This window comes from Pholcus phalangioides, unplaced genomic scaffold (genome assembly GCF_987345545.1).
Source record: "Pholcus phalangioides strain wild (caught in Gottingen) unplaced genomic scaffold, Ppha-v1.0 ptg000011l_1, whole genome shotgun sequence".
In the NCBI taxonomy this organism is placed as follows: domain Eukaryota; kingdom Metazoa; phylum Arthropoda; class Arachnida; order Araneae; family Pholcidae; genus Pholcus; species Pholcus phalangioides.
Genome location: NW_028301604.1, coordinates 25,270,240 through 25,290,998, shown reverse-complemented (window position 1 = coordinate 25,290,998; position 20,759 = coordinate 25,270,240). Strand labels below are relative to the sequence as shown.

The 20,759-nt window shown below is 36.4% G+C and overlaps 1 protein-coding gene across 3 annotated transcripts in view; it reads left to right on the top strand.

The window, feature by feature from the left end:
- The window catches only part of LOC149080267 (microtubule-associated protein 1 light chain 3 beta-like), a 51,387-nt gene that overhangs the window by 23,247 nt on the left and 7,381 nt on the right, over positions 1 to 20,759 (top strand). For 2 of the 3 annotated variants that reach the window (XM_089239384.1, XM_089239383.1), the window contains exons 4-6: positions 4,765 to 5,123; positions 13,388 to 13,487; positions 14,536 to 14,578. In XM_089239384.1, coding sequence (XP_089095510.1) covers positions 4,765 to 5,123; positions 13,388 to 13,440 — 412 coding nt within the window. In that variant the 3' untranslated portion in view covers positions 13,441 to 13,487; positions 14,536 to 14,578. Of the gene's footprint in view, positions 1 to 62; positions 1,720 to 4,764; positions 5,124 to 13,387; positions 13,488 to 14,535; positions 14,579 to 20,759 lie in introns of those variants that run through there. The other variant, XM_089239385.1, reaches the window with a different exon arrangement.

The following is a 20,759-nucleotide window of genomic DNA, read 5'->3' as shown; positions in this document are numbered from 1 at the left end:
TGTTTAAACCCATATGAATATTATTAATATCAGTTGCAACAAATGAATAATTTTTCATTCAGGCAGAACCAAATTCTCAAGTCTTCCTGTGGACCACCTATGACATCGTCGCGGATCAGAGGTTGAGAAATGCTGCTATAATACATTTTTTTATTTCTTGTTATCTTCAATTACTTCACAGGCATATGAAGTTAAAGGTGGGGATGACTTTACTAACCACACAAATTTCCCAGTCCTATCTAAAGGCAATTTACTACCATTTTACATCTGAAGAGGTGGCTTATAAAATTTGTTACAATGATTTTTTTTCTGGGTTTGACTTGTTTTGCTGCAATATACATTGTTATTTGTAAATAATAGTCACTTCCAAAAAGAAAAAAAGAGTTTTTATATAAAAAATGTTTTAATTAACTATTATTTTTCAGAGCTTACGCCAGATATTATTTCAAATTTTTTTATTTGATTTTATCAAAATATAATCTTGCATCATTGTGGGTTGATTTTATATCACCTACATATGGAATTAAAAAGCATTGTTTGTATAATTATATTAAATTTTGCCATTAATTTGTTTCTAATGGCACATAAATTTATAGTGAGTACTGAAACCCAAACATTTATCAACACCCCCCCCCCCCCCACTTCAAGGAGGCGTCTTCAACTTCATCCAAACCAAGCATTTTTCCTTCTTGTGAACCAACGTAGCATGGCTTCATTCTCATTAACTGTCAGAGAATTATATTCCTCAGAAAAAGATGAAGATGGATTTTTGTATATGGTGTATGCATCTCAAGATTTTTTTGGTGATTTGATGTGATGCACTGTACAAGAATATGTATATATAACTTGTTAATACAATATTATGTATTGCAGTGCTTAAAACTCATTGTTGAATAAGGAAGCTATTTCACTTATTACTGGACATTATGGTAGAGATATTGTACATGCACATACAGTGAAAACAGTGAAAAATACTATGAAATCAAATGCATATACTAAAGCTTCATGGGTTTTTAATAACACTTAGAGGCAGAATAACAGTTTAACAAGAATAAATTGAAGGCAGGTTGCATACCTGCCATGTGCATCATATTGAGAGCCACACTCAGAGGTCCAAGTCAAAATGCTTTATTTGTACCACTTATGTACTTATAAATTTTTTTTTAAGTATAGCAAATTATAATACACTTTAGCATACTGAAAAATTGAAATTCACAAGATTATCATATATATTTCTGCATATAATCTTAAACTCCCTTGATGTAGTCTACATCTCTCTATAGATGCTCAAATTTTATAACTCAATGTGATTATTCTCTTCTGCATGAAGATATTGATTGCCCTCATGCCTATTATTTTAAATATTACTTGCTATAAGGCAAATGCCCGTTATTAATTATTTTATTAATAAGGTCATATAACTTTACTTGTAGTGGCAAGGCTAATTTTTAAAATATATGCTTATATATTGGCAACATAGCTATATAATGCAGAAAAAAAATATTCATTTTGGTAAATTTTATCTACTTATTTTCAAAGTTATGAATAATAAATCATTATGGCAGTTTATCATCTTGATTTGAAATTGTCTGGTTACCATCAGAACTATTTCCAAGTTAATCTGTATCAATGACTTTTAAAACATTGTGTGCTTTATGTAATTTTCATATTTTGAGTGTTATGTTGACTATTATGGCTGAATAAATTGATTTATATATCTTTTCTGTGTACACTACTATACGAATGTCATGTTTTATCATCCTTTGCAACAGCTGTTTTGAAATTTGATTTTTGTATACAGTAGACCAGCGGTTCTCAACCTTTTTTGACTCACGGAGCCCTATCCAGTATATAATTTCTATGGCGGAGCCCTGCTTGACTGAAGGAGCCCTTTTTTGTACATAATTTTTATGGCAGAACCTTGTAGGCCTCTTTTATTTATTTAAGTATCAAATTTACTGATTTATATTATTTTCCTTGAGTCACTGCAGAGCTCTTGGGGCTCCACGGAACACCGGTTGAGAACCCCTGCAGTAGACTCTTGATAATCCAGCCGCAGTTTTCGAGAGGTCCATCCAATAATCTGGCATTTGTAGGCGGGTTTTCTTCGAGCGTCAACGAGGAAAACATGTCACTGCATGTCTGTGTGCTAAAGTTTATATTATTTAAATGAGCTTTTTCCAATAATCAACCAGTAATCTGGGGCACCCTGGTTTAATATGTGCTGGGTTAGCAAGTTTCTACTGCATTTCTCTATACCAGTACATTGTGGGTCTTTGCTTTAAGCTCTGAAGGCATATGTATGAAGACTACTTTTCAAGTAAGGGTGCTTTGTTGACATCTTCTTAAAGGGGAAATTTGTTATTTTTCACATGCACAGTGTGTACCAACATCCATTTATTGTAGCTTCATGTTTTTAATGGTAAAAGAAGCACAAAAATTTCAAAAATATTTTAAAAAGGGAAAAAAAAGTAATTGATTTATGGCCATATTCACCGACAGCTGTTAACATGCAAGCGCTTGCTAAAACGATGGTTATTTGGAAAACGGTATTCTCCACGCTTCACAGACCGGTTAGCAGCCAGTTTTTTCTTGCAAATGTAGCCACTGCTATTTGGGCTGTTAAAAAATGACAGGCATGTTAACGCATGCGCGGTAAGTGTTATTTACCTTAAACAAGATGGAGGATCAATACGAACTTCTGTATGATCTTAGAATGCTGGAAACAATCGAGAATTTCGAACGTCGTTCAAGACTTATTTATAATGACAGATTAGCGGATATGGATGTTTTATCAAACGATGATTTTAAAGAGAGGTATCGCATTAATCTAAGCACTGCGGAACAAATACTGTCAATGATAGCAGACGATTTGCCAACAAGTAATAATATAAACAGTTGCCTTTCCAATGCGGAGAAATTATGCGTAGCATTATGCTTTTACGCAACGGGAAATTTTCAGCTAACTGTGGGCGATCTTGCTCTCGTCAGCCAACCCTCCAGTTGTCGAGCCATCAACCAAGTTTCTCGATGTGTGGCCGAACTGGCTAGGCGATTCATTAGATTGCCTTGAGGAGAGGAAGAGATGTGGGAGGTAAGCCTATTTTAATGTATTTGTTGCATGAAATTTTCATGTTTCTTGTGTACAAAAAAATCAGGGCCGGAACTAGGGGGGGGGGAGCAGGTGGGTCTCGTGCCCCAGCGCTGGACCCGAGGGGCGTAAATTTCATTCTGAAACCTATCCTTCAACATTACAAGGGGGCGTCGAAATACGCGCTTGCCCCGGGTGACCAAGCACCTAGTTGCGGCCCTGAAAAAAATAAAGTGCTAACCTCCCACATATGGAACATTTCTCTTATTCCCCCCTCCCCCCGTATCTCTGCCGAGGGCAAAATGGGCTCATCTCACAGGGTAAACTTGTATCTGTGGATGGGCCCATTACCTCCAGTATAGAGATATTGGGTAGGAGCTACGTCCCACAATAAATTTCAGCTCTCCCAAACATTTCCTATTAATTTACGCATACTGCTCAGCCCGTGGTTCTCTAGCAATGCATTTCAGACATGCATATGCCTTTACAATGGTTTGTCACTTCTTTAATGCTACTAGTATTATGTATGATAGTTTACATATGCTTTTATAATGGTTTGTCACTTTTTCAATTTTCCCAGTAATTGAGGATAACCCGGGCAGCGCTGTATATTATATGTAATTTTATATAAATAACTAGTAGGTATAATACCCTGCACTGCCTAGTTAACTTGATAAGCTGAAAGCATTGAAGAAGTGACAAACCATTGCGAAAGAATAAATATTTCCGGGATGCAGTGCTGGGGAGCCCCAGTAACCAAACATTCTGAATGGCATTGTTGAAGCCCCCAAAGCAGAATATGCTAATAATCAGCTACGTACATCTTTCACAGAATAATCAGTGCTACTGCAGAACAACCTCAGGAAGAATTTTAAGAAAAGAGGGTTGTTTTACATGGAAAACATTTCAGATAAATTTTAACCGCAGAGCATTTTCATTCAGCTGACTTATTGCAGAACAATGCAAAACATTCTGATTTGGGGATTGAGGCGCACAAATCATTGTTGCCCTGATCTGACAATCTTTCAAATTAGCGTATCATTCCAGTTGGGTCCTGTTTAGTAGCCTATATGTTAAATTGGCAGAGATCAGTCTGAAATTGTAGATTTGTGTGTAGAAAATTATATATAAAGAAATGTTGCTAACACGCTACAGAGAGAGCACGTATATCTTTAATTTTGGAAAAGGAAGCATAGTTCCAGTGTTCCATGGGATGCAATCCTTAGCAGTGGACATTGGAAGTGAAGAAACCTAGTTAGAAGCTGATAAATTAATCTTTTTTCATTGCACCTTTGGATTAAACATATTTTTAGAAATGAATTATTTGATGCACTGTGATACCAATGATTGATGGTAGGGGACTTCTTTTAACTCAAAAAGGACACAGATTCAGCCAATAGCCTGGGGCCTGCCTAAATTACAGCGCAGTGACATCTGCATATAGATATATAGAAATATTATAATACACAAAATATACTGCCATTATTATTACATGCGCATTGCTGTAGCCATATCAGAAAAAAAATTTCATATTGATACAAAGGTCATAGGTGTGAAATACAACTTGTATGATGTGATGTTTATGTTCTGATTTACTCATGTTCATTTGTGCAGCATGCATACCTTGAAATGAGATTGTTTCTAAAGGGCACATAATTTTTGTATTCATTTAGATTGCTCAAAAATTTTATGCTGAAAGCAAATTCCCAGGAGTATACGGTGCCATTGATTGCACCCATATCAAGGTGTCCAGCCCTGGTGGAGATCAGGCTGAGGTTTTCCGCAACCGGAAAGGTTATTTCTCCATCAATGTCCAAACTGTCAGCGATGCAGATTTATATGTGCGGAACATCGTTGCTCGCTGGCCTGGCAGCACCCACGACAGCACAATCTTTGCGAATTCCACACTCCGACATCTCTGCGAAAATAATCTCATGCCTCCAGAATATCACCTTATCGGGGATAGCGGCTACGCATGTCGAACCTTCTTGCTCACACCGTTCATCAATCCAACTGCAAGAGTTGAGCGAAGGTAAGTTCTAACATCCTTCTTCTGCTGCTTCTATAAATGTGACAAGAGTAGTTAATTTAAAATATTACACGCAGCCTGGTTCAAGACAGCAACTCAAAAGTCCATTTGTTTGAGATAGGTCTATCAGCGCATTGCGAAGGTTAACTTTGTGTGTAACTCTATGGGAGTTCTTACATTTAATTTGAATGCAGCGTATAAGCAGAGTCTGGGTCTATTAAGAGTTATTTTTCACCATTTTCATGGAGTGCATAATTCAATGATTAATTTTTTAAGTTGTTGCTGTCGTGAATCAGCCTGTCGATATGCTTATCAAATATAGGACCCGAAATCTTTACAAGTCATTCATGCTATGAATGAAAAGGCCTAAGTGATGATACTAAACCAAGGCTTGTAGAACATAATACAAAACTGCCATGACAAGTTTTAGTTGATCTTGTAATTATTTTCATGTTATTTGTTCAAGCAAATTCTCAGCCTGGAGAAATTGAAATGTTTGAATGTCTATGTTTCTTTGTTATACTGTCAACATTCACAATAACCACACCCTCTGTAACGATAGGCATTCAAGTCTAAAAGGAAGGCATGATGCCTATTCATATGTACACATCAGATCAGTCGGCTCTACCTTTGACGCTATTACCGTTTTAAAAAAGTATATGATGCCACTAGAAATTCATGCTTGACATTAGATATGCACCCCTAAGCAGAATGTGCCAAACTCAAAAACAATTACCACTACTACAGAGCAATTTGGAAGAATTTTAAGAAAAGGGCAAAAAACACTATTACATGAATGGGGATGTTTATTGCATAACATTTCCAGTTAGCCAAGGTTTCGTCACAGAACAGTGCTAAACATTCTGTTTTGGTGCATATGCACACTTCTGGCACAATTCATCCGGTAGTAAATATCCCATGGTGATAGATTGCTGTTCTACCCTGAAAGAAAATTGGGAGGAAGGACAGAAATATACGTCCCCTCTATTAAAAAAACAACATTGCTATTGCCCTAGGGGCCACCGTGTATGCGCCACTCTATATGGACATGTATATCTTGAGGCGTTACACTTGTGGTTTCTTTCTGTTGATGTAATTTTTATCATATTTTTTGTGGTTTTGGCAGAAATGAAATAGTGAACAAATTTTTTTTTTTTGCAAGTACAACTTCGCTCTTTCCAGAGCAAGAAATGCTGTAGAGAGGTCATATGGAGTGTGGAAGCGAAGATTTCCATACATGTCAATGGGTTTGCGCTGCTCCATGGAGAACGCAATGGCCCATATTGTTGCAACCGCCGTGCTGCATAAAATCGCTCGCTCCATGGCCGATATGGACAGGGAAGATGTCGATCCCGTTGATCATAGGCATGATGCCTTTAACAACGGTATTGTGGAAATGCCAGACAGTGCATGGGAGAGAGAGAGACCATGTGTTTCTGGAAGAGCTAAGAGGAACACAATTTTGGCTCATTTTGTCTGATTGTACATGGGTAACACTCACAAAATCAGTTTAAATTATGCAAGATCTTTTAGTCAAATTGATCATTTATCTTCTGTAATTTCATGCATATGACCCAGACATTAATCTCTGGGATATCACTTGTTAGTGAATCATCTACTATTATTGACAGTATTTGCTCGGCAGTGCTAAGATTAATGAAATACCTTTCCTTAATATCATTGTTTGATAAAACATCCATACCCATTAATGTGTCATCATAAACAAGACTTGAATGATGTTCAAAATTCTCGATTGTTTTCAGCGTTTTAATATCATGGATAAGTTATAAGCTGAAATTGTTAGTTGTTACATAATATTTATGAAAATAAATGAGTATGAAATATGTCAATTGGAAGTGTCATTTTTATTCAATCAAAGGTCTTCCATCATTTTTCTCTGGGCCTGCAAATGCAAGTCCAGTAGAGCCTTTTTTTTTTCTTGAATGGCAATCTTATTTTTTTTTATAACCATGTTAAGTTCGTGTTCTTTTTCTGCATGGTCCATCCGTTGCAAATGTTCTTTACGGGAATGGTCCATCCGCTGTTCCCGCTCAGCCTCTCGTTTCTCCATCTCTGTACGGGTTGACTCCACCAATGTCTCTGCTGCAGTGGCTGACCCTGGCAGGCACCTTTTTTTTTTCCAGCTCGGTATGCTCAGGAGAGGGCGCACCTGACCCACAGACCTTTGGGGAGTGCTTGCAGAGGAGGATACTGGAATCAATGCAGAGGTGGATGGCTGCTCTATTATACATCCATTCTCCAGTCCAGAGGTGGAGGGCATCTCTGTTGAGTTGCAAACATCCTGCAATAGAACGTTAAGAAGATATCTTGACATTTGTTTATTTGGAGGCAAGATATGTGCACATAAATAGCCACACATTTCTTTTATGCAGGGCAAACTACCCAGGTTTGTCATATTTTTTGAGGGAATCTGTGTGGACAGACCCCCAGCAAAACCCCTCTTATTGGGTGCACACTGGCAGGACAAAAAAAATAGTTCATAACTGATGGGTGTGACCATTACATCAGGGCTTTCAAATGTGCACTTCCGTCATTCACCTGTGAAAGAGGGGGTAACAGCATCTGAGGTGCATAACTGTATGTACATATAGTCCTTGACAAATACTGAGGCAACACATACAACCAAAAAATATGTGCGATCATTGAAATCAAGTAACCAGGGTTGGGGTTGTGACATGACAAGTGTCAAAAACTGTCTGAAACCTAAATGAATGCCTTGATAATGTTTTGAACACAATAGGTATATAACATGACGAAAAACTTTTTTGCATATTATACAATGTTTTATTTTCAAACATTAATTACAATTAAAACAAAATGTTAATTTTGCAATTTTAAATTTTTCAACCTAAGAGTCGGAACATATAATTTTATGGTTTATTTATCTAACTTTATCATTACTTGTGCTCAATTTGCCGGAGTAGAGCTGTTTATTCAAAAGCAGCCATTCTAGTATTACGTAAGCAGATTTTTAGTCATTTTTACCCTCTTCCCAGTAAAATTTCGTCGGCAGCTTAGAATATTTCATATCTTCAAAAAGGGTGTTTTGTAGATATGAAGTTTGTGGCGTAAGCAACCTTCAAACCCCCCTCCCCTCGATGCTGACGTAATACTTGAATGACCCCAAATATGTATGATAGTTTCTGGGGTCAAAACCTAACCCTGATGCCCTAACTTGGTGTTAAAACTGTCAAAAACTTTTTTAAATTTTCTGATCCACCCAAAATTTTATTCCATATAAAAATTCTCATGCACAGCATCTGTTAATACATTACTCATTTATTTTCTCCTAAAAATTTGTTAGCTCGTTGTAAATTCACAGAGTTCTGAAGAGTATTCTCAACCAAAGCAGAGCTGATAGAACTTGATACCAAAAGCATTTTTTTTCCATGTTTAAATACAGCTTCACTTGGAAAACCATTGCATTATAAATGCTAGTAAATATACCATATGGTAGTGCAAAAGTAAAAATAAGTTTATCTAAGAATAAGTTACAGGAGTTTCTTAAGCATCATGTACAAGCTAGCATTGCCAAATTAAATGACATTTTAGTCCTACAATTCAGTATTTTGATCTTTAGATATGTTTAAATGTTATGCACTAACGTGGGTGGGTGGTTATCTAGATAACATATAAGAGAAATCATAAATTAATAACAGAAATCATATCTTAATAACAGGGTAATGGAAACCCGACATGATCACGAGGATAATGAAAAACTTGTAAAACTTATACTTGTCTACCTACACTCAGGGCCGTCTCAAGAACATCCGGGCCCAGTGATTTTTCTGAGGCCCTATCAGGCAAATTCTTGAAAATTTCAACCAGATCTCACTTTTTGTGAGGCCCCCGGGTGGGCCCATGTCTTAAGACGGCACTGCCTACACTGTAATAATACCTGCAGCATTTTTGATAATTGTACCTGTAACATGCCCTTTTTTTAAGAATGACCCATATCGATCAACAGGACATCTTTTTTTGTCTCAAAAAGTAAACCTGCCGTTACATATTCATTAGCATTATGAAGCGGTAATATATGATTTACATACAGCGTTAAAATTAATTCTAGGTTAGACATCACACAGCACGTACACTATTGAAAAGGAAACATAGCTATAACCTGTGCAGAAATTTGTTCCTGTACATGTCCACCCGCAAAACACAGAAGTGACGCTATTGAATATTAGAATGAAATATACAGGCAACGAAATGTAAGGACAGACTATATTACATTGCAAAATACGCGCACATATCAAAATTTCATAAGTTTATGCATTTCAGCGAGTAATGCCCTATAATTGCCTACAGCAAAATATATGCCAATGATAAGTGAGTATTATTATATACCATTTTCACTACATGAGCATAACATAAGCTGAAATGCCATGAAAAAGAGTGAATTGTTAGATTTGAATGCACATTGTAATTTTTATTTCCCTTTCATCATAACTGGGCTGGGGCACTGCAGCCCTGCGTAATAGTAACATGGCATGCGAAAAATAATTTCATATAACTTGACTTTAATATATATCATACCTCTTCTGCTTTCAGGTGGTATGCCCCCTCCTCGGATTCGGCAAAAGATACTGAAAAAAATGTGAAATTTATGAAATAATAAATTTATGAATCATTCTACTAGTTCTGTAATACTATCACGATCCCTACATCCTGGAGCAGGGCCTCAAGAGTGGGATATATCATGGGCCCTTCAATAGTTAATTTATAGCATGAAAAACGAAAAAAGATGGTAATTGCCCAGGGCTGGAGCCCTAGCCAGTCTTGAGGGGGGGGGGGTCATGCCTACTATACTACAAAAATGCTGATAAATAATTCAGGTCATGCATAGCTAAATTCAAACGGGAAACGATATTTATGTAAAAGAATAACTTCTTACCTTCAACCTGCTGCATCTCATAGTCCTCCGAGTCCATCGCATTGGGCATTGCAGCTTTTCAAGCTCCGATAGCGTACACGCTTTCTTCCAGTGGAGTAACTATCGGAGCCGCAGACACACCCCCACCAGTCTTCATCCGCTGCATCTTCTCCTCAGCAACTTTCATTTGCGTGCTTTTCTTCAGAGACCGATACGCATTTATTAATTGCGTGGTGGTTCTGGGGTTCGTCACCCCGGGAAAGCTGTTATATTTTGATGTTAGTTTTTCCCACCCCAGCTGCTTTTGCCGGTTGAGGAATGCGTTCGTTTTTTTGTTTTCAAGGACTGCTGCATCCTCCGCCACCAGCCCGACCAGCACTTCCTTCTCGAAAATCGTAAAATTTTTTCTGCTCGACTCCATTGAAAACACTAGGACAACACAAAATTCGAAAGAAAACAAACGTGGAGAGAAACGCACATGGTTATGATCGCGGCGGTGCTGATCTCAAAAAGCGGTAAAGAAAAATTTTATCACATGACCTTCGTTTGACGAATCAGCATGAAGCTCCTCACCATCACTCATTAAACGCCGTGGTCTGGTAACAACTCCTTGCTGGTTTGCTGAGAATACCGATTTCTTCTAACATGCACTTTCGACATCACCCGCATGTTATTTGATTGGCCGTTTGACAGTCGCTCCATGAATACGGCCATTAGTAATTTGGGTTGATATCTTTACTAAGGCGATTTGAGTTAGGTACTCATATGTAAAATTTGGTCAGATTTTAACTTGAAGAAAAAAATCATTAAAATCACTTAAAACCATTAAAAATGAAATTACACATATGTATACCTTTGGAGTTTTTTGTATCCAGTTAAAAATTAGGTGAGATTTCAAAAACTTCATGAATAAAATAACAAATAAATGATAGGTATTCAGTATTGCATTTAAAATATTTTGTTGATAATTTAACATTACAGAAAACCAAGGTGATAAAAATCATGATGTAAAAAAACATTTTTTTAAAATTTAAATCAGGTTTCTTTATTTTTTTTAAATTTCACATTAACCCTTTAAGTAGTTTTAAAATTTTCCTGATCCACATTATAATTTCTACATTTGAAATAAAATCATGTTAAGAACCTGAAATAAAGCAGATCAAGTTCGTCGAGATATCTCAGGATTGCCGCTGTGAGGATTAAAATACTGATATATGCACAGAATAAAACACAATTTAATTTTTATGTTATTAACAGTGGTCTAAATATTGTGGTCTTTAAAAATATATGACTGAAATATATTAAATTCTAAACATAAGTATACTTTTTAAGTATAGAAATCAGACCAACACTAATATTTCGGACAACATTGAACTTTATAAATAATAAGATAAGTGCATAGTCATACATGGAACAGACATTTATTTATCTGCATAGAGATAAAATTATTGTTACAGAATTTCTGTTAATTTTATCTTTTATCAAAAGTTTTGATAGGGTTGGTAAAAATCACAATTTTTTTCAAAAAAATCAAATTTGATTTTTTTATTTGAATTCTATATTTAATCATTTTTTATTCAAAGTTTGAAATGCTAACTCATTAAGGGTATTAAATAGTTTTTATAACAATTATATGTATAGTTCTCATTTTAACTTATAGATTATATTAAGCTCTAGAGATCTTGATTTTTCAAAAAATTCCCATCACCATACTAAACTACTAAAAATCGCATACCAATGTCATCTCGAATCAAATCATTCTGCATTTAAAACAGTAATGAAATTTGTACTTGATAAAAAAATCAGTCATATTATGTAACTAACATTCATTAATTTAATCAGTTTAGGTCTAAATACTCTGTGGAGAAAAATCTTTATAAAATATTACTGTGTGAAATCCATAAACTTTTCTTTGAAAAAAGAACCACCTTGAATGAACCCAATTCATTACAAGCTATGAAAAATTTCTCTGTTGTAGCATGATCAAAAAGCATGAAGGGGAAAAATTAGAGTTGTGAAAAAAATTGTAGAGTTTTTAAAGTATTGCTTTTGTGAAAAGAAACTTCTTGTGTGTTTCCCAACTGTGACAATTATTCCCACAGGTAGTGTGTTGCCTGTAGTAAATTGCATTCCAGGGATAAAAATCTGTCCATACAGTTAACACTCTGTTTAACAACTTCACTTTCTCCATGGGAAAGAAAGTTCTTGGAGAGAATATACTTTAGAAACTCTCTCTTCTAATCTTGAGGAAAAACTGAATTAATTCTGCCAATCTGACTCTTCACCCAAAAAGCGAATATCTTTATCACATTTATTTAAATATTAATTAATGTGTAAATAATTAAAAATATGAATCTTACTACCTCTTATTTACTTGTATTACATCATACAAGTTAAAAAAAATTATATTCAAAATTATTTGAAGTATCAAAAGTATCTGATTTAAATCAGCGATTTAAAAAAAAAATTGTGTGATTTAAATCGAGATACCCTACTGAAAATATGTATTAATTTTAATAAATTTTTAGCCATCATTTGATCATCTCTATTTTAATCTGTGTATTTGAATGTAATAGAACAAAGCCACAAGTAGGAGAGAATTCTAGTGTGTGGTACCATTAAAATGTGAGAAAACATGACATACCTTCAAGGGTATACAAATACAAGATAAACATAATACAAATCTTCAAATTTTTTTTGCAGTATATCCAATAACTATAGGTGAAATGTGGACATCTTCAGTGACATCACGAGCTTCGCGCGGTGGCTTTCTGCTATAGATAGTGTTGACTGACCCCTCCATTTTTTGAGGTTGGGGTTTCTCAGAATTCGGATTTGAGAGAAAGGTTCTGACCATACCATGTAAGGACAGGCCCCCCAATGGACATTCATAATCACTTTCCTTCAGATAAGGGGAGAATGTACAGATAACTAGAAGTTTTCTTGTTGAAAATTGTTTTTTTTATTGAATTCATTCAAAACGTCTGTCTGAAATAAGTGCAACGTGATCAGATCTGTCTTAAGAACATCATAGCCCCACCCAGGGGGTGAACTATCTCTGTGGTCCTTAGCTGAAAAAAAGTAGTTGAGTGCCGATTAGCTCTTAGCTGGCCGGTAGTTGGACTTTTTGATACTATCTCTAAGCTAAGGACTTTTTTAGTAGTTACTTAGGACTGCAGCTAAGGACTGCCCAGCAGCAGTAGTTCACGGTGGACATCTTGGAAATGAAGAAATTTCGCCGAGAGAGAAAGTTGCAGCGAGATCGCGCTTTAATATTTAGGGGTGAAATATGCTGTTTTTTATGAATCAAACAATTTTATTCAACAGAAATTAATGGTATAAATTTTCCTTTATATTGTTGATGTCTTTGAAGTTGAAGTTATTCATCGTTATATACTCCAAGTAATCTACGTACGTCTATCTTGACATCTGCGAGTGAAGCCACAACAAAGTGCTAACATGTTTATACTAAGGTAAGAATTATTTTAATGCTATCAAACTATATAGCAAGAGTTTTTAAAAACATATTCTTAATATTTTTTTTGCCTGGTAAATGCGTTATTTCGAAATATAAATGGCTATAATATCACGCAATCAATACTGAAAAATGTCAAATAGTCCATGTATATTTTGGATTGGGAAAAATATTTACATAGCAAATGAAATATGAATCTGCAATTACTATAATATGAGTTTTACGTTCTATGTGTTTGGCTAAATGAAATTTTTTAATGAAAAATTGTGTCTAAATAAATTGAGCATGTGTGTAAATAAATAATTTCAATATTATTGATACGATAAAAATTGTGCTTGGATGACTGTGGTATGTAATCAGCAGTAAATAAGGAAATTGCAAATTTGTATTTTAGATTAATCCCCCTTCAATGCAGAAAGAAACTAATAAGCTACAATTGATTGATAATAAATTATTGCACGTAATTAACAAAAATTTGAATTATTTTTTTGTGATAAGCAATGTTAAAATTTAAATAAAGCTTGGTAAATTTGCAGTATAATGTTAAGTATTAATTTCTGTAAATTTCATGCACTGAAGGATTAAAATCTTGATTTGATTATCAATCTTGAACTGTTCAAATGAACAATATTGTAAGACTTAGTGAAAGTTAAATTTTTAGGAGAAAAAAATCATATGTAACTTTTTGAAACTCACTCTGTAACTCGCTCTGAGATGAAGCATATTTATTAAGGAATCATTATGTTGTTTTGTTGAGATATTAAGAAATGAAATTCGTACAATGGGACTAAAAAACAAAGTTGGAATTTTTTGGCACAGTTTTTAGTGTTGAAGTATATGCGCCATCATCATGAGAGAAGATTACTGTTCGAAACTTATTACTACTTTAGTATTTAGTGTTATGGCCTCGCTGAGTTCAAATATGATTTTTTGCTGACGATTGTGTTTGTTTTTATGTGTATGGTTAAATAGATTTCGACCATGCTGTTAGTAAACAGCTGATGCATTTGTGGTACTTTTCTAACTCAATAAATTTTGTTCCCTAGGAACTTGGCTGTATCTAGTTCTGGCTGTATCTAACAAACAAAGGTAATTTTAATTCTATGTATTTGCCTTTAAGTAATATAGTTTCTATTATTATTTTCATGTAAAATAAAATATTTCCATGCATGATTTAATGACACATATTTCAACATTATATCACCACATTTTTACTGATTTCATTTGTATTAATAACCCTAGTGCAGTGTTTCCCAAACTTATTCAGCCCATCGCCCCCTTTTCAAAAACAAAATTTCTCATCGCCCCAGTGGAAGAGATGTTAAAAACCCACATATTAAAAAGTTTAAAGATGCAGTGGCAAATTTTCGATTTTTTTACATAAATTTTTTCCTGAAACATTTCTAGTATAAAAAGGGTTAGAAATTCTAAAATAATTACAATTAAGAAAATTATAGTAACCTTCATTGCAAAACAAAAAAAATTAAATTTGTGAATTATAAAATTATAAACATATGCATATAACACAAAACATATGTATTTAGTTGCATTTATTGTGGTCAAAGTAATATTCACATCACACAAAAAATATCCATTAATGCGCAAAACTACAATTGTTACTTAGTTTTAATAAAAATAATTTTATTAATAGATGTTTTCTAAGTGTGATGATTGTCGCTTGGTTTTACTATGCAGTGTTCTCAAATCCTCACAATTGAATATCTGTAGGTGATTTCGATTTTTTTCGAAAGATTTGTGACTGCATTGAAACGTCTCGCGCATGAAAAATGTTCAGCTACATTAGAACCTCTTAATAACGGACACTCACGGTAGGGCCGTCTTAAGAGCATCATGGACTCCCGTCAAGTGATTTTTCTGAGGCCCTACCTGTGAACTTCTCAAAAAATTCAACTACTTCTTGTTTTTCTGAGCCCCCTCTTTTCTTCAGGAGCCCATGCGTTAAGACAGCACTGACTCACGGGACCGAAAATTTTCGCCGCTAACGAGGAGTGTCTGTTAATGGAGTCCGGAGTCCCGTTGACATAATTAAAAAAGTGTTTGATAACTGGAGGTGTCCGCTAAAAACAGGGAGTGTCCGTTATGGGAGATTCCTCTGTATATCCCCATAAATTCCAGGTTGGGTATTTGCTTTTACAGAAAGAAAAATTAATAGCCATCTTCAAATTTGAACATCACACCATCTTTTAATGTTATTTCTGCCAATTTTTCTTGTAAATATGATAATTGATATTGTTGGAGATTGAAAAGAAAAGTATCGAAAATTGTTATTTTTTTCATTCAGTACAGATTATTTATTTCATTGCAGATTGTAAGGATCTCTTGGGAATACATGATGATCAGAGAGGTTACATTAAAAAAAAATGTATTATTTTAATCTTCCTCTCCCCATTGTCAACTGCACATTCCTGAAACAATTTAAAACTACATTTAACATGTATTACGTACTCCTATGAAATCACGTATCCAGAAATGTTATTTTATACAAAATTATTCGCACCAACGCATGTTGGAGTTGAGTGTTCTACTTTGACACGGAACACAAAATAAGGTTTTGATGATAAGTTCCAGTGAATGCATAAAATTTCATTAATGATAAAATTCAGCCAATCCTTATTATTTAAGTTCGAACAAAGCCACTTGCAACACGGCTTAATTAGAAATTATATATATATTTATTTAATATGGAATTGATGCAAACTACTCGGCGGTTTCGATTTTATAGTGACTGTCTTAGAAATATGCGCACATGGCTATCCAATTAGAATTAGTGTTGTTGTAACGCACTAAATACGCAATCGAGTTCACACTCTCTGAAGCGTGGGTCGGCAACCAAATTTACCTGGCAATCTACTGCTTTGACTTTTCCCCTTCGAAATTTTAAAATTTGATCATTTTTGTCGCACCACGGTCATTTTCTGCACACGAGGGCTAATTAGACCGGGACCTACAATTTATCGCCGATTCCGAATGGCAGGCTTATTTTTTATACTCATCGAGAGGTTGGTGCGCTAACCCCTCTATGGGGGACTCCCTGCGGTAGTAATTTTTTGCTGCGGTCAAGTCGCCGTTTTTTTGTTGTCCCCCTGTGTCAGGGAAGTTTTTCTGACAAGGACGAATCGGGTATCGAACTCGCAACAATCTCAAGACGGGCACCCACAGGTTCGAAACACTTCCAACGCCCTGCCCCCTCCAATATTTTTTTTATGTCGGTGCCTCTGATAAATAGTACTGCCCAAGTGTTTTACATAAGTCATGAAAATCGGTCAATATAAGAGGATTTAGTAACATCAAAATTTTGATGAAAAAAAATACATTATTGTACTTACGGTGTGGATTCAACAAACATTTCTTCCGCATAACATTCATTTCTTTTCGGACACCATTGAAATTACATATAGAAACACAAAGGCTCCAAGAGGCAAATTGTCCAACGAGGTGGCTGAAGCTGATATGCATGTTTGAACCATGAAATGGAGGTCCATCCTTCAGTGCCGTCTTAACGCATGGTCCTACTCGAGCCTCACAAAAGTGAGATTTGGTTGAAATTTTCTATAATTTACGTGGTAGGGCCTCAGAAAAACCACTTGGCCCGGGGGGGGGGGGGCCATGGTGCTCTTAAGATGGCCCTGCCATCCATTGTGTAACAAACACTTTAGGTATGTGACTTTTTTGCACGAAAATTCAAGACTGCTCATCTGTAATTCATAATTTGGCACTTCCACACGTTATCTTTGGGTTTAAGTAATTCAGAAACTTGAACGAATACATTACAATAATTTTCTATTATGGCAGTTCCTCAAAGTGAGCGTCGGGGTACCTAGTGGTGTCGTGACAAGCTGTTGACCATTGATGTTTGTGTCTGTTCCCAAGCGGTTCTTTTATAATAAAAAAAAACCAGAATGCAAAAAAGCCATAGCCGTAGGTTAATGAACAGGGATGCTAAAATCATGCCCCCGCCTTGCCCGAGGCTAGGCTCTTTGGTGGGCCACAATCTGTATTGAATTTATAAGGTGAAAAAAAAATAATAACGAGAATCGTCTCGGGGCCCTGAAACCAGAACACCGATACCAGCTGCACTTTTTTGGGGAACGATAGCTCCAATAATGAATAGTCATTAGCAAAACCAGTCATTCCCAGATGGTGTTGAAATCTGCGACAGAAGGCTTTATTGATCAATTACAGCAGATGAAACAAGTACAACTACTGAGTGCAAATATTAGTTTTTTTTTCGCCCATAGGCACGGATATTTACGAAGGCTTTCTTCGGAAAAGGATCCCAGTTTTCGAAAACTTATTTTTCCCTCTCGTCCTCCCATCGCCCCCTTATGCTCATTCGTAGCCCCCCCCCCAATCGTGTCTGTAGCTAGTATTGCCCCCTTGAATAGTGCCATCTTCCCCTGGGGGGCGATATTGTTGCCCACTTTGGGAAACACTGCCCTAGTGGAACAAATACAGTGAAACCCTAATTTAACACTAGAACTACCGCGCGGTCATTCTGACCGCTTTTTGAACTTTGATCACCCACTACATCTTTATTTTTCAAAATTTGGCAATTTTGCTCTGTTATTTTTTTTAATTTGACGAAAGGAATCTTTTGGTGCAAAAAAAAATTTCCAAGTCATTCCATTGATCTTGTAGAAAAACTTCTACCTAGAACTACTGAGCGGTCATTTTGAGCGCTGTTTGAAATTGCGAACTTTACTCGCAGCATTTGTGTAGTTGTTGCAGTTTTTCTCATACAATGTATAGTTTTTTCAAAACTTTAATAGGTTTACTAAATATATAAAATAAATAAAAATACAATTCAACAGGCAAAATGCCCAACGAGGTGGCTGAGAAAAGATGCCCATAACAAATATGGATGTCATATACACTGCTCAAAACAATTAGGGGAGCACATGGTTTTAACAAAATTACGCAAAGATGTATACTGATAAGTAACATAAAATGAATCATCCATAATTTAAAGCCTAGCAGGAAACAGAAGAAGAAAACTGCAAATGAAAGTTCATGACGTTAAAAACAAGAAAAAGGAGATAAGGGCAGAAATCGGGATGTTGCAGAAACGTCTGTTTTACTGCCGTAACTGTGAAATTCGATTGCGCAGTATTTTTTTTTTGACACAAGGTGACTTGAGGATGTCTCAACAACGTGATTTACCAGAATCCATGGCATGGCGTGTTATAGGCAGACTGGAATCCGGGTAAACACAACGTAGTGTCGCGGACGCTGTTGGAGTCGCCAGAAGTGTTGTTGCAAGGCTGTGGAATCGATTCCAAGAAACAGGAAATGTTAGACGTCGACCAGGGCAAGGTCGGCCACGCGCCACTACAGCAACTGATGACCGGTATGTACGGTTAACAGCCCGTCGAAACAGAACAGAGAATGCTACGCAGCTGCAAAGATGGTTGCTCTTGGCAACAGGACGAAGGGTGTCCAGCCAAACAGTACGTAATCAGCTTCATGAGGGAGGGCTCTATGCACGTAGGCCAATGGTCTGCATTCCGTTGACCCCACGCCACCATGCGGCCCAAAGAAGATGGGCTGCTGAACATCGAGATTGGGAGCAACATGATTGGAGCCAAGTGCTGTTTACAGACGAGTCCCAATTCAGTCTGGAGTGTGACACCCGACGTGTTCTGGTATGGAAGGACAGGGGCACTCGAAATAACCCCGCATTCGTTCGTGAAAGGTCACAATACAGACGAGCTGGTTGGATGGTATGGGGTGGAATCAGCATAGGCGGACGTACGGACCGCCTATCATTCGGAATGGCACTTTGACTGCCCGAAGGTATGCAGACGAGATACTGCGACCTCATGTCATCCCTTACGCTGGAGCCATTGGAGATTCCTTTGTTTTCCAGGATGATAATGCCCGACCGCATAGAGCTTGTCTGGTGGAGAACATGCTTGAAGCTGAAACAATACAGCGTATGGAATGGCCAGCGTGCTCTCCTGACCTGAATCCAATCGAGCATGTTTGGGACATGCTCGGACGACGCATTGCTGCGCGACCAAGGCCGCCTGTTACTGTCCGAGACTTGCAGATTGCACTTCTTGAGGAGTGGAACAGTATTCCCCAAAGTCTGATCGATAACCTCATCGCATCCATGGCAAACAGGTGCGCAGCAATCTTAGCTGTTCGAGGAGACCACACGCCCTATTAAAACTCATGCATCATGTCTAAACAGCACTTTTTTTTATCGTTTACATGTAACCAAATTGTTGCCCTAAATCATCTTTTCATGTTTTTTCCATATTTTCAAAGAATTAAAGCTTAATTCCAAATTTCTTTACGTCTTTTTTCTGTATTGCGCATTGATACGCGTGTACTATCCATTGTATGCCAATACGTGGCTGTCTCGCACGTGTTTTCTTCACTTTTTTTGCATGCTCCCCTAATTGTTTTGAACAGTGTATTTCACAAAAATTTACAGCAACCCAATTAAAAACACTCACAAAAATTAGAAACAATATATATCCATGATACAATGCCGATAAAGAATATTATGGTTGTCTTATTCTAAGTATGGATAGCTTCTCGATTTACCCCAACATGTTTATCGTATTTCTTTTTAAACGTGTCAATTGTGTTTCAATTTACTACCTTTAGGGTAAGCTATTCCATTTATTAACAACTCTATTAGAGAAAAATTCCCTGCGACACCATAATCTCGCATTGTCCCTTACCAATCGATACTGGTGTTCCCTTGTAAAAGCAGTCGATTGGCGGTGTACTAAAAGTTCATGGTCCATCCTATCCATCCCGTTGAAAATTTTCAACACTTCGACCATATCTCACTGACACCTGTGCTCAACCAATATAAACGTATTTAAAAAATGAAGTCTCTCTTCATAACTTAATCCCAGTGTGCCAATAAGGACACGCATCCCATCTTCTCTGCATCCCTTCAACCAAGTCTATGTCTCTCTGTAGGTATGGTCTCCGAAACCTTACAGCATACTCCAGTCCAGGATGAACTAAGCCTCGAAAAAGCGAAATAATGACTTTAGTAGAATGCAAAGGGACCTTTTTGAAAATCAAACCACACACACAAGCATTTTATTTGCTTTTTTGACCACCGCTGAACAATGTTCAGAAAACCTAAGCTGCTTGCAATGAGAATTCCCAAATCGGTGAACCTATAGTTGCATCTGGGATAGTGACACCATTCAACTCGTAAGAAAACCGTGGGTTGTTGGAACCAAAGTGAGTGACCATGCACTTGTCAATGCTAAATGTCATG